Source organism: Aptenodytes patagonicus, chromosome 9 (genome assembly GCF_965638725.1).
Source record: "Aptenodytes patagonicus chromosome 9, bAptPat1.pri.cur, whole genome shotgun sequence".
NCBI lineage: Eukaryota > Metazoa > Chordata > Aves > Sphenisciformes > Spheniscidae > Aptenodytes > Aptenodytes patagonicus.
In genome coordinates this window covers 18,331,979-18,346,860 of record NC_134957.1, presented here as the reverse complement: position 1 = coordinate 18,346,860, position 14,882 = coordinate 18,331,979, and the positions used below count along the sequence as shown (strand labels likewise).

The 14,882-nt window shown below is 39.8% G+C and overlaps 1 protein-coding gene across 6 annotated transcripts in view; it reads right to left on the bottom strand.

The window, feature by feature from the left end:
* Nucleotides 1-14,882, bottom strand: part of GRIA3 (glutamate ionotropic receptor AMPA type subunit 3) — a 161,602-nt gene that overhangs the window by 56,452 nt on the left and 90,268 nt on the right. For all 6 annotated transcript variants that reach the window (XM_076347331.1, XM_076347330.1, XM_076347326.1 and 3 more), the window contains exons 5-9: nucleotides 10,608-10,661; nucleotides 8,786-8,947; nucleotides 4,950-5,117; nucleotides 1,469-1,573; nucleotides 6-113 (exon numbers count right to left, since the gene is read on the bottom strand). In XM_076347331.1, the coding sequence (XP_076203446.1) occupies nucleotides 6-113; nucleotides 1,469-1,573; nucleotides 4,950-5,117; nucleotides 8,786-8,947; nucleotides 10,608-10,661 (597 nt within the window). The remainder of the gene's footprint in view (nucleotides 1-5; nucleotides 114-1,468; nucleotides 1,574-4,949; nucleotides 5,118-8,785; nucleotides 8,948-10,607; nucleotides 10,662-14,882) is intronic.

Genomic DNA, 14,882 nt, shown 5'->3' with positions numbered 1-14,882 from the left:
CTTACCAAGATGGTAGTGACTACTATAGTTCTGTTCTCCACAGATGAAGTGTCATTAGAAGGCAGCTGGTCTAATGCTGGCACAAATCTTTCATATTCGTTCCAATAACCAGCCTATAAAAATGGAGATTGTTACCTCATTACATACATTTACAAGGACTCCGGTGCATGAACTTGTAGCAGGAACTGTCAAAACATATGGCTTCGTAACACTTATTCATGCAACATTTTTGCCATTAAAGGACTACATTAGCTTTAATTTAATTTCCTTAAAGAAACAATGTTCTCAAGCCCATGTGCAAATAAATACAAGCCAAATCTAAGTGAAAATACATATTAAATTCCCCCTATCTAAATTCACATCATCACGGTGCCTGTGGAATAAATTCCTATGTATCCACAGCATAAGAATATACTATAGACAAGAAAATAAACTGCACAGCACTCTGAGTAAAATTCTTTGATTTTGAAATTTTTATCCATATTCTGCTGCAGTTCAGGCAGTGAATACAGTCCCTGCAGACATGCCTGAGCTAGCTTTAGAGTAGATGCACAGACGTTGTTAGCAAGGCAGGCACAGTAGCATTACCTTCAGTGCGGGATACAAAACCCTCTGTGAGCACAAGGTGACTATTTGTCAGCTGGCTTGTGCTGACCTTCATGGTGCTGTGGCTACATTGCTATGCTATTACACTAGTTTTTGTATCTCTGCACAACACAGAAGTAACACTTTTGTCTGCGCTGTAAACCTAGCTGAATGGCTGGGCCATGTCCAGAGGTATTTTGTTGTCAAATATGTGCAGAAGAGTTTAAGGAGTCTCCACGGTGACTAAGCAGGTTAGGTACCTATCGCCAGGTGCAGTCAGGGGGATTTACGTGCCTCGGCCACACAGATTCGTCTCAATACTCCTGAGACCCTGTCTACCTAATTATTTTTGAAAATCTGCCCTAAATTTCTTTTATAACATTGATGTAGGCAACTATCCCACTTAGGATCTATACTTTATTTAGGAAGCAGGAGATTGAGTAGCAAATCCTAATTAAAACCAAACTTATCTTCTGTTAATTTCAGAAGGTTTCTAAAATACACTGGCTCCAGCTTCACTACTGCTCCAAGGCCTGTTACAGAGAGGAAGGGAAAGATGGAGAGGAATTTAGGAGATAGGGCTGAGCACAGGAACACGACAGCAGGTATTACGCTTGGCAGTGGAAAAACTCCAGAAGGGTTTTAAGGGAAAAAGTGGGGTCTGAAGTTGACATGGAAACCAATGAAGATATTAAGCAGGGCGAATGGTTTGGTCCAGGAACAGAACAGAACAAGGTTCCTGGGATAGGGAAGACAGCAGGAAGGTAGGGTTTCCTCAGGGTCCTGTTATTACAGTGCCTGTGTGGTATTTTTGAGTTTCATTAGTTTGTTGGAATAAGTATTTGTGAAGATGTGAAATCTGGATGTATATCTTGAAACTCACCTTCCGTGATCCAGCGGCTTTCATTTCATACACATCAATTGTATAATTTGTTCTCCGCCCGTAGGTGTCAAACTGGATGTTCCCTGTCATTCCTTGAACTTGCACCTTAAGGGAATAAACAGAAAAAACATTTTTATAAAAGATTCACTTTATTCCTCCCTCCATTACATTTTGTAGGAACCCACTAGCTCTAGCACAATTTTTATCTATATAAGAGACTGTAGCGGTTTTGACACAGCCAGTTATATTCTTCATAACAAAACCAATCCCAAGTCTCTCAGTTTCAGCTGTACATATTCTTTGTTAGTTAGTACTCAGCTGGTGACTCACTACCGGAGTGAGCTGCATTTAAGTATAAGTGAAATTAGCCCTGCACCTATGTTAAACGTAAGAAAGACTGATTCTGCATGCTTAGTCACGCTGGGTTCACTGATACAGCATGGAGTATCAGCAAGGCACATGCAACAATTCAGTGCCATTAAACCCCTCACAATATGGCATAGAGTGATTTGCGATATGGACCAGAATCCCCTATCACTGCTCATTCCGGGAAGTACTTTATTTTAAGATCAGTCCCAGCATAGGAGAAAGGAATGAATGTCTTCTCTGAATGAGCACAGACAATTGTCTCTACTGTTTATGGAGTTTTGGTCTCAATCTGGATGGATTGGTGTATAGACGGTAAGTCATTATCATTACCCACTCACATGAATCATCTTAAAGGGAAGTATAAAGTACTCTGTTTCAAAGAAAAAAATCTTTCTTACATCCCTGTATGAAAGGGTAAGATACTTCCATTTATCACTTATCAACACTGACAAGCTGTCATGTTAGGCAGAAGGAGTAACAGTCTGAAACTTCAGTAGGGGTAGATTAGTTTTAATATTTAGCAAAATGCAGTAGAAGTTACAGAATAGGTGATGGAAGACTAGTCAAAGGGAAACTGTTCAGGGCTGGTGACTGATCTGCTATTTATGATTTAAAGATGGTGCAATCAAACTTGTTACAATGGACAAGGCTACATAAAAGAGCCAAAATTCCGTGGACCCCAAATTATCCAGTGAGCCAAATTCAGACTGACATATAAGGAGTGTGATTTTTTTTTTTATCAGTAAGTGGATTTGAACCTTTCTTAAAATAGTTTATAACATTTCAAGGGTCTGGAAGAACATGTGAGTTATTCCTGTCTCCAGAAAGCTAGAGAGGTGAACGGGACTTTGAAAGCCAAATTCGACCCTAAGAGGTCCTACAAACTGTGGACTGAGCAAATGTATTTGTAGGGCAGTTGACATATAACTTGCAGCTAGATGAGAGTTGCTGTGCCTGCTTTTGGCACTTGCTGGAAGCTGTCTGGCTACCTTAGCACAGCAGTGACTGTACGTCTCAGCAGAGCTTGTTAGGCCAGTTTCATCCTGATGGGTATTGAGACATGAGCGTTGTGCACTTGACACCTTTTGACTTCAAATTTAATTTGTTTCTATCTTTGGGGGGAAAACTCAGCACTTTTCAAAATCTGGCTGCACCGAGGCAGGAAGACTCACCAGGACTCAGAACACTTCTGGTAGCAGCGTGTGGAGGCAATCACAAATGGAGTGACTATTTATAACTGCCCAGATCTGTTCAGGTAAACTGTCTGCCACTGATCTGATGCCTTAGAATCAGCTTTAGAAATACAGACATGCACAGTTTTCAAGGCTGTAGGGAAGCAGGCTCAGGTAATGCCTATTTCCCTTTTGCCAGCAGGATGATTACAGGGTGGCACTGAACCTTCTGCTGGCACAGGATATTTCAAGGATGTCTTGGAAAAAATATTCTTATCTGAGTTGTTGCTACAGAGTGGAGAGGAAACATTGCTAAATCGAAGTTTTTTTCCTGAAGCAAAGATTCGAGATCATGGTCTGAATAGAGGGAGAGCGTGATGGACAGGATGGGGTCTGGAAGGCAGAGTGGGATGATCTTGGGTAGTACTTGTTGGAGGTGTATATAAACCTCACCTAGATGACTTTGAATAGCTAAAACAATACAAGGCAACCAGCTGAAAGTCAAACTTCTGCATTTTTTGCCAATCATGAGTTTGGCTTTGTATATGTTATGAATTATGTTTTTTAAATAAATTCTCCTGAATAAGGGAGTGTCCTGTAGCAGTGTTGGTTTTCTTTGTTGACATGAATAACTCGTATCTCATTTGGAGGAGTTTTACGTTTTGCTTGTAATTAAGTTCAAATGGACAGTACAAATTCTTTAACTATTGTGAAGGTTGAATTTAATTAACTTCTCTTCAAAAGTGTGTAACACTACATTAGTGAACGTGTAGTTAGGGCATTTGTTAGGAAGTGACGTAACAGCATAAAAAGAGCTCTGGCAATGTGAGACTGAACCATCTCTCTCACTCTTAAGAGTGATATAATCTGATTATAACCTTCTATAACTCATTATAACCTTCTGATGTAATCCTTCCAATTTGGTAACTGAGAAAAAGCAGTAATTAAGCTAAGTGTATGAAGGCTGCCCTAGGATTTGTTTATACTGAACATAGGCTTAATTCTGATCTCACTCACTCCAGTTCTATGCATGCATTAATATAATCGATTTTAACAGGTTTGTTTTAGAGTTATTTGAGCCAGATCAAAAGCAGACTATATTCTTGTCTCTTATATCTACAAAAATGTTATCCAATTTTTCCTGTTGTCACTTGCTTTAACACACATAACAGTCTAAAAAGAGTTAAAAATCAACAAAATTAGAGATATAAGTGAGGTAGAATCCCATGCAGTAACTAGCGTTAGGGATACAAAATAGGCCATGCAGAAGGTAATCAGGCTGAGTGCAAAGTTATGCCAGGAATCAGAACTGGTTTGAGGCTAAACTGTGTCAAGGTTCAGGCTGGTGATGAAATCCAGCAGTATTGCTATGACCGACAACATTTTTTCCACTGCTTTAAACCAATCTGAGTTGACTTTTTACTGGCAAATTATCAAAATTGCATACATGTGTTTAAGTTCATAAATACATGTATCCCTGTAAGATTTACAATACACATGCTGAGGACTCAGTCTAGGTCTGTTAGTCAGATTTGCAGCCTCAGCCTGACCTTAGAAACCCCCAGCACATGTTGGTTTGCAAAATGGCTCATGGTCACTCACAGGAAGCTTGGGTGTTACGGGGGAGTTAGATTGTAGGTGCTCTGGTGTGGACAATCAGGAAGCTGCTGCACCGGTGCCAGAGGGATGTGATTTTGGCCAAAGTTTTGAGAGCTAATTTGTTATGCCTTGCCCTCTATTGAATATATTTTAGCCATCATTTGGAGTTTGTCATTAAGTTTCTTTTCTCTTTCTTTCTTTTTTTTTCCTGAGGAGCTGCAGCTGTTTGTGTGAGTACAGAAGAAACTCTGTGTACATAGAGTAGGATGCAAGTTTGGTCCCAGCAGAATTGCTGCTGTTGTGGAATATACACATTCATCAGCTGGTATGTTTGCCCTTACCATTTTCAGCGCTCTTTCTATATCAATTCCTTGGCTCCATGGTACTGCAGGGTTAGCCAGGCAGTCTCCAGCACTACCTCTCCTGGAGACATCCACACGCTGTCTTCGGAGGTAACGGAAAGCCTCTGCTATGACTAGGACTGCATCATGCGTCAGTGCAGATGTATACTAAAATTGATGCAAATAAAATACGGTGACAAACTGCAATCTTAGAATTGCCCCAGGTTTATCAGGTCTAGTCCTTCTCTTTGTTAAAATACTCCTAGAAGAATCATGCTTGCAAGCCCTTTTGCTTGTTCTGTCTTGCCGCAGGTGCTTTATGCCGTTTAACAATTCCATCTATTTTAATTAACAAATTAAAAATATTTTCATTTTGTATAGCACATAGCAGCAAAATAACAAAACCAGTTTAGAGTTGCATAAAGTTTAAATTTAATTGGAAGCTTGCTCATCTAAATGAGGTCGCTACAAAAGTCTGCAATTCCATGCTGGCCCATACTGCTACCAATAGCAAAGAGCAGCTCATATTTGGTTTTTGCCGGGAGTATTCTTTTTCTTTTTAACAAGATTGCCAAGACAGACAGTTCTGAATTAAAGCTAAAATACATCATTTCTGTTTGGACCACAATCCTGATTAGGTAGCATCTGTGGCAAGGAATAGATCAGATTACTTTTCTTGGAAGACAGCTATACAAGCATATAATCACAAAATACACTTTAGGCATTACATCTCCTCGGTAATTGCCCACCTGCCTTCTCTTACTCCACGATGAATCTGATGAGGGTGGTAAGCTTTGTGTAGCAACAACTCTTCAACAAAACCCCCAGACTCCTTAACTACCTGTTCATGTTGCTGTCATCTTCATCCATTACTTGTCGTATGTATCTGGCGACACCCCCCAATGCTATAAATTTAGTATCACCTACGAAATGTCATGGAGGTGTTTTTTTCACATTTTTTCCACATTTATGTGTTTACCTGAAAGTTCTTCCCTCCTAGAGTGGCCCAGGCTTTACATATGGCATCATTGGTTTTCACCGGCATTACAGCACACCTACAATTTAAGGGTCTGTGCACAGGAGACCATTTCAATATGTACATACTCGGAGCAATTGAATGTGTTCAGTGTGTAAGACCAGATTTCAAACCCCTTGTAACTGACACTTTGTATTTCCACAGTCTTTGTAAAAGAACGAAGAGAAGAAAAAAAGAATGTAAGGGGTATCTGCATGCACTGGTACGCCTGCCCTTCTTTTGGCTGTCTGTGATACCATAGAGCTCCTGGCTCCCGATGAACCTTACGCTGGAGTTAGTGCCAGAAGACATGCTGCCCATGCATGAATTAGAAAGGTGGAAATCCAAGTTTCAACTGCACATTCAGCTACTCTCTTTGTGGATAAGACTTATTAAATTCAGAAGTTGTTACTGCTACCCTGTAGAGCAGGATAGCACAATTGGTGGTCTGTATTTCTTAAAAATGTGTATTATTTTATTGCAAGCTCTTCAGTTTGATATAAAGCCTTAGGAAATCTGCACAGAACAAGGCATGTCTGCATGTGCAGATCAAGAGAATCGTATCTGATAAACTTGTGCAAAGGTAGGATTGTGAAGAAGGTTATACAGCAGCCATTCTTACTGAGTTTTAAATGACAGCAGTTTATAAACTCTTACTGGGTGTGTGAGGGATGGTTCCTGCTCTGACTGTATCTAGATACAGGTGCTCTTCTGATCCTGCCCACCTTTACCTCTTCCTGTGATGCTTTGCAATGATCACCCTCTCCTCTTTTAGTAAGTTAACAAAGGTTATACGTCACATTCCGCACAATATAGAACCAGATAGTAATTTTAAGGTATTTGTTCTTGAATTAAAAAAATCTTGTAAGAGCTGTCCAATCTAGCACTACGTAAAACTTACATGCTGATAATTTTTCCAGCAGACTGCGTCAATTGTCAGTAACCTTAATGCAGTCCCTTCCAAGTCATGCCAAGAGAGCTATCTAATTTTCTACTTTATTTGAATTCTACTTATAAATGCATGAGCATGCAAAGAGAAAAAAGAGAGAGAGAAGGGAAAGGCTGATAAAATACAGAATAAATTAAACATCAGGGCTTTAATCTCTAGGCAATTTTATTTCCTAATCAAAAATATTGTACATCCATTTTTAAGTATGCTTTTTGTCTGATTGACAAATACTGTGCACATTTCTATAATGATCGGTACATTTGTGGAAAAGTAATGTAATCTTTGTGTTTGTACCACATACTTAAGACTATTTTTTAAGAATGGAGAATAATTTTTCCCTCAAGGTAAATCACTTTCAAGTGGAATAAAATCTTCCCAGGTTAACTTTATATATTTCAGAGCTTTTAAGATTAGTACAATACTTATCTTCACTTCTGCATCACTGCTAGGAAGCTTTAGAAAGCAGGCCTAGGTCCTAATCAACAGGGAACAATACACTAATCCGAGTTTTGTGGGCCTCTGTTTGCCTTTCTTTGCTTCCTCTGAAATGCCAGCAAGGCTGTGGGATGGCGCTGGATTAAGATAATTTTCCTTCCCCATAGAAATCACATGATCCCAGGGATGGAAAAGTATGCCTCCAAATGGCATTGGCCTTCTGGCAGCAGAACCACATAACTGGTTGTTAACATAACACAGTGCTACCACCTACTCTGGTGTCCCCCCATGCTTTGGACTGGACTAGATTTTTCCCTTCTAGCTAGTATTTTATGCTTCCCTGAATTTTGTCTTACTAATATCAAGACGTTACTCCAGTTTATTGGAGTAATTTTGAATTCCAAATCTGTTCATCAGTTTGCATGCGTCCCTCCCAAATCAAGCAGGAAAGACATGTCAGCAGGAAAGAACTGTCTCATCATGGCTGTGGTTCTTAGATAGGTTTGGCTTCCCTGAGACAGTCAGTATACATGAGGTGGAGGACTGGACTCCCGGGAGTGACAGAATTTAAGGTCCTCTCATACACCACCAGTTCCAGGTTTTATTCACCTATGCGTATTGATGAAAAAGAACAGGTCTCACCAAAAGAGGAAGAGAAAGAAGGAACACAATAGGAATATTAATAATTTGCAGTGGTCCTAGAAGATTTGATGACTTCAATCACTGGACAGAGTATCCTTGATGCACTCCTTGACTGGACAGTGAATAGCATCCCTCTCTGCTATAGAGATGCTGAGGTACAAAAAAATCCGTGGGAGATATTAACTGGTTGCGAGTCTCCTAATAAAAGCAGCCTTTAGTTCACCCAATCTACGACAGTTTTGGTGAACCTGGGACTTTCATTCAAAAAAATTTGGAAAATTTTATTGGTTGCAGATATAATATCCAGAGTGTTTAAGTAAAGGACAGCGGTGCAAAATACAGGGTTAGATTATGAGGGCAACTGTCAGCAGTGACTAGGAGGTGGCTGTGGCTCCTCAGTGAATCTAGAGCTACTTTATTTTGCACATGAAATTCTCTATTAGCATTAAAATTGACTAGTAACCCACAGTTTGCATCTAAAAACTAACATAACTAGCCCCCACCCCTACCTCAAGACTAACTCAAGAAGTTCAAGTTAAAAGTTTTTACATCCACTGTACAATGACAGGATTTGCAATACCAAGCCTTTGCCTCTGAGGAACTCCCACTGTGGTGGGCACTTGTGTCCAACTAACAGCCTCTGCCTCTCTCTCTTCTGGAAGGGCAGTGAATGTTGCAACATATTCTATCAGGGATCTGTATCATACACATGCACACACCTGGGGTTAAAAAACCCCAAGTAATTGTTAAAAGCAACTCATATAGTCTCCATCACTGTCAGGGTGAAATAAATACCTTTAATGGTGAGTTTTTGGCTTCAGGGAATTCTCTTTCATCGAGCCTCACCCAGCGTTGTAGAAACTGTTGAACCATTGGGTTTTCATTATTAACAATCTGGAATCCAGTAACGTTGGCACCTCCATGCATTACTCTCTCCAGAACAATGTCTGTGAAACCCTGGGAGGACACATGTAGAAAACAAGAATCATTGCCATCCAAAATCCCTTTTCTTTGGCTCAGTTTTATCTGCTATAAGTGTAGCACAAAAGAAACTGATTAATTTCCCTCTTGTTAGCTGAAAATATTCTACGAAGGAGACAATTACTATCACAATTGGGATTGCAATAGTGGCATAGAATAGAATTTAAAATGTCTTCTTGTTCAGACCTTTGCAATAGAAAACTGTCCTGCTGTGTTGTGGCCACATGGTATGTAATATCCACTGGTCAGAAAGAAAACAGTGGGGAAACTTGAAGTACTATTTCCTCTTTTCTCCACATCATGGTGAAAACTGGTCAAAGACCTCATCCCATTTGTACAGCAAAGTGTGCATGACGGTTCAGCGCTGGGAGCAGAAAACCTCTTAACACCCATATTGTTCTGCGGAGGCAAAGCGCACACCTCCCTGCTAGGCAGTTCTCCCTCACAGCATTACTTAACGTTTCACTTGCAGACAGAACGATATGATTCTCTCCCACTCTTGTTATTTATACCTGAGGCAGTAAATTGGTGGTTTTTTGATTAGTATGACTTGACTGCAGTCATGTTTATCTGAATGTCAATGGTTACACATGCTAAAAGGTAACCCAGAATAAGAACCCCTGTATTTCTATGCACACGCTAATCAGTGAGATCATGACTGGTTCTTATAATGCAAAATCATAGAATCATAGAATCATAGAATCATTGAGGTTGGAAAAGACCTCTAAGATCATCGAGTCCAACCATCAACCCAACACCACCATGCCCACTAAACCATGTCCCTAAGTGCCTCATCTACTCGTCTTTTAAATACCTCCAGGGATGGGGACTCACACATCTTAAAGTCATACAGTACTTACACTAAAAAAGGGTATTTTAAAATTTGTCTTTTCTGCTTTAATCACATCAGAACATGGATACAGAGAATCTTCTACTAAGTGGGATTGCTAACTTGAAAGTGTGAGTTTTGGAAAAACATTTTTCCACTCACAGTAGACACAGAACCCAAAAATTAGTCTTGCTGCAGGATCAATTACAATATAACATTTTTTCTAAGAAACTCCAGCAGATGGTGTTTCAAAAGCATCATAAACATCCCTGAAAGTAAATTCTAGAATCCAGAAGAAGCTCTGATACAGATAAAAATGTACTGTCTTGTCCTGGTAGGTCAACACATACGCAGGCACCACCCCACACTCTGAAATACAAAAGAACAGCTAAACAGCCTGGCTGGTTTACTTGATGGAATTGTTCTAATTTGCAGCTTTTTACCACTTATTTTATACACAAATATGCTACAATTATTTTTCCTGGAGTGCTTAAATTTCAAGTATGTTACACAGAAGATTACGGTTATCAAGTGTCTTCTTTATGAGGATACAAATTAGTGGAAAACATATAATTAAACTATTATTTTAAAATTAGTAGAGGGTATGAGCTTCTTAGACAAAAGAAAGACCATAATTGAGTACAAATGACTATAACATACCAGTTCTAGTATTTACTGAAGTAATTTCTCAACATCCAAGAACTCATCCATGCATTTCCTCTTCTGCTGATTAAAGCTGCCACAACCTGAACAGAATATATTACCCTCTAAACCTTAACTATACTTGTAATGAAGAAAAGTTCTTACCAGGTTAGCTAACATGTAGTGATAGCCTCTAGAATGTTTGCCGAGGATTACAACCTGTGTGAAGAAAAAAATTACATATTACTCAGTTGTAAGAGGATGACTCTTAACTAGTGGAAAACACCAGAGAATGAACATTTTGGTAATCCTCTATGCCCAATCCATGGGCAGCATGAGTGCTACAGACCTGTGGCTTTACAGACACGATGCAGTTATTTGTGTTTTTAAAACACACAGGCAGAGTACAAAGAAGAGTAACTCACAAGGCTGAGAAGACTCCGCTTGCGGAGATGACCTTACCTGGCAATCTCACCCTTGTGATCACAGTGTCTCCCCTGCTGACCAGGTTAATTTTAGTTATCAGTTCAAGTATTTCTGCTCTGAAATGAGGTAACACTGTATCTGTCTACTTTGTTCCTTGTTTGTGGAGTGTATGAGAGGCGGGTGACACAGCCCAGCCACTCACTGTGTTTATTAAACTGTACCAGCACAGCGGGGCTCGGTAGGCTCCAGGTCGTACAGGGGGTTTCCTGCCATGAGAACCCTGGCCAAGCCTTGTCGTATATGAATGCTTAAAGTTAAATTCCTAAAGTTATAAGCAGTGACCTTCATTGCCTTTTGACAGCTTTCAAAAGGCCTGAAAACTTGTTGCTTCCAGTGCATCTAAATGGACACATCTGACCTTACATGTTTAGCCAAAATTTATACTAAATGTGATGTAGCACATTTCACTAAACCAACATCTCCTGCCCTCCCTGACCTCGCTTGGGCATCTCTCTGTACAAATGGAGTCATCAAATGGAATCACTAAGAGACAAAAAAGCAGCAAGATGAACTGAGCAGCTGGATTCTGTAAGGGTAACCGGGAGGAGTGGAGGCAGCACTGTCTGGCAAACTTGAATTCTGCCATCCTGTGTGCTCGTCCCCACTCCAGTAATACTGTGTTTTTGCAGAAAGAAGGAAAAAACACAGTTCCCATGTCTATGCAGCTGGCTGACGGCTCACCAGCAATACTCCTTGTGCAAGATTATGCCACTGCACCTAGCACTATTCCCTTGCCTTCAGATTATAATAATCTCAGTAACATCCATCCAGTCCCACAGCCATCAGGTGGAACAATGTCCAACAGCAAGAATTTAATTAATAATTGTGGTGATTACCTGTGTGTCAGGACAGAATCAAACTTACCCAGACTTGCTGGGTTAAACTAATAAAAGTTAAAAAAAGCAAACATAATGCTGGCGATACACCACAGGCATATCACTGACTATACCCTATGAGCAGCTCAAGTGAACAGATGATGCTTTTTGATGGCGAATCATCTGAAAATCTATACATACCATACTAACGTACTTCTCCATGGTCACAGATAAACACTCCAAATGCCATACTCTAAAAGACATCTTTTCAACATGACCACTTACGTCTTTGCTAAAAACAGATGACATTTGAGTCATTGACTTTAGAAATACTGCTGAGCCTGTTAAAGTTCTTGATTAAATTATTAAGTTCCCAATTGCCTCTTTGGGTTGTCTTGTCCTTAATAGATGCCATTTCTTTTAAATTCACATTTAATTCTGTAGGAATTTGCATACTTCCAGCAGTCTGAAAATAAATTGCTGTTCAGGTCCTCTTGAGAACTGTATGTACACTCTGTCGGTAGAAAGCATCTGCTTTCCTACGCTCACATTTGTTTTCTATGGAAATGTGCAGGCTTCCTTCAGATCATCTGGTGCGCATGCTATTTGCATACTGAATTCTCTGTATGTTTTAATTTCACCTTAAAGGCAATGATTTACTTTTAAAAGGTTAGAGACAATGAACTTACTTCATAACATCAATACTCTTTGTCGTTTTAACCTTTGTAACAAATAAGAAAGCTTTTACATTTCTATCCAGAAATGTGTTTATTTAAGAGAAAAATACCACGACAGATGAAGTCAGAGGCTGTAAGAAAAACATACATGGAGCTGCTACAGGCATCAGGAGCAATATTGCAAATAGGAAATGTAGGACTCATTAGCATAGATCAGACTCAACTTCCATCTCATCTGTTGTCATGTCTCCAAAACGACCAGCAATAATTCTGTTTAGTCCCTTAGAGAGGTTCAACATACTACAGTCAAGCTTTAATTCATAAAGCATCTTTCAGAAGTGACCTGCCAGTATTTCTACTCACGCAAGCAACCATGTTAGTTCATAATTATTTAACTGGATCTTAACAACGTTTTTAAAATTCACTGCACACGCTATCCTAAATCTTAACAAGCACGACTCTCCTCCTCCCCCACTCTCCACCCTCTACCAACTGTCCAGCACCTTGAATGGAGCTGCTGGATTAGCGAGCCCAGCAGAAACAATCACAAACATCAGCATTAGTCCTAAGGGAGCGAAGGGATGGATAAAGCTTTTTTATGAAGAAGAAAAACAGGAGTATAACAAATAAATCTCATCAACTGCTTATATATTGTGAAGCTTATATAGAAAGTGGGATATTGAATAGTGGTGGTGAATAGAAAGCCAGGATTACAGGACAAGGATTTCACAGAGCTACATGTCTTTGGTAAGTTTCACTTCCGAGACTTAATATTGCTTTCACCTTGACTGAAAGAAAAGCTTATAAGATTTTACACAGAACAAAGGAGGAGGGGAAAAAATGGCTGGAAACTGTCATGAATAATTCAGACTTCTGATCCCACATAATTCTTGCCTTGTAGATAAAAAGATCATAATGTCAGGTTTGATATAGAACCAAATAAAGTTTGTATTTTCAATTAACTCTTTGGATATTTCCAATTAATAAAGAGAAAATCCAGAGGGAACATAATTAAAATGTATCTGGTTTTAAAAGAAAAGTCAAATCTGCTGGCCAGCACCAGGCTTACTGGAAGTACAGACCTATATGCCAGATTTGAGAAATTAAGTCAGCGTTGCCAGTTTTAGTTTTTCATTTGCCTGGTGAAGTTATTTTTTTGAATGAAAGCATAAAGACAACTTGGTTTCCACTGCATCAGTCATCATGATAATAAATAGGCAACTACAATTTTCTGCCTTAGCTTTTACATTTTTCTTACAATTTTGGAAGCATTATAGAGATTAACTGGCTAATATTAAATTGGTATGGAGCATCGTGATATTTCTAAAGCAATAATGATGATTCTCTCACGGGGTAGTTCAAAGGCTTCACAACACCTAAGAGGAAGGACAGTGAAAAGGAAGCAAAATCACTTTAATACTAACCTCACAATTACTCCGTTACCTTTTGACTTATTCCCTACTCAAATTACAACCACAGCTAGTTCCTGGGCTAGAACATGGATTTGGGTTTTTTGGCCATGAAAATTAAACGTTGGAGTTTAGGGTGAAGGGAACATTACGAGGAGACCGGTGAACTCTTAGATGAAAGTCAAGGCAGGGAAGCCGCTTTAAACAGTAGTGATGGAGACAGATCTGGGGGTTTCACTGGAATATTTCTCCAAGGACTTGACAAGGAACTAAGAATGGTAAGAACAGAGTGTGTAGGTGAACAGTAGTAACAGACCAGGCAAGGAAAGAATGGGTTAATGAAAGACAGGACTCTGTGGGCTCAAAAGAAATCAAGCAATGGAAAAATAGTGCAGGCTTGGTAGGTGGGACTGAGCAGTCACATTTTGTCTTTTAGAAATATCAATGGTTTGTCTCCAATTCATAAAAGTGAAAGATAATTTTTCTTTTAAGGATGGAGGAAATCACAGAACAGGTGAGGTTGGCAGAGGCCTCTAGAGATTGACTATTCCAACCCCCTAGCTCAAAGCAGGGGCAGCTAGAGCAGGCTGCTCAGGACCATGTCCAGTCAGGTTTTGAATATCCCCAAAGACAGAGATTCTACAAGTTCTTTGGGCAGCCTGTGTCAGTGTCTGACCACCCTCACAGTAAAAATTATTTTTCTTATGTTTAAACAGAATTTCCTGCATTTCAGTTCGTGCCCTTGCCTCTTGTCTTGTCACTGAGCACTGCTGAGACTCTGAAACTCAGTGAGACTCTCCGAGAAAGAGTCTGGCTCCATCTTCTTCATTCCTTCCCATCAGGTGTTTGCAGACATTATTAATATCCCCCCCCAGAGCTTTCTCCTCTCCAGGCTACGCAACCTGAGTTCTCTCAGCCCTTCATTGTATGTCAGATGCTCCAGTCCCTTAATCATTGTAGGAGGCCCGTCACTGGACTTACTCCAGGATGTCCATGTCTTTCCTATACTAGTGAGCCCAGAACTGTACACGGCACTTCAGATGCGGCCTCACC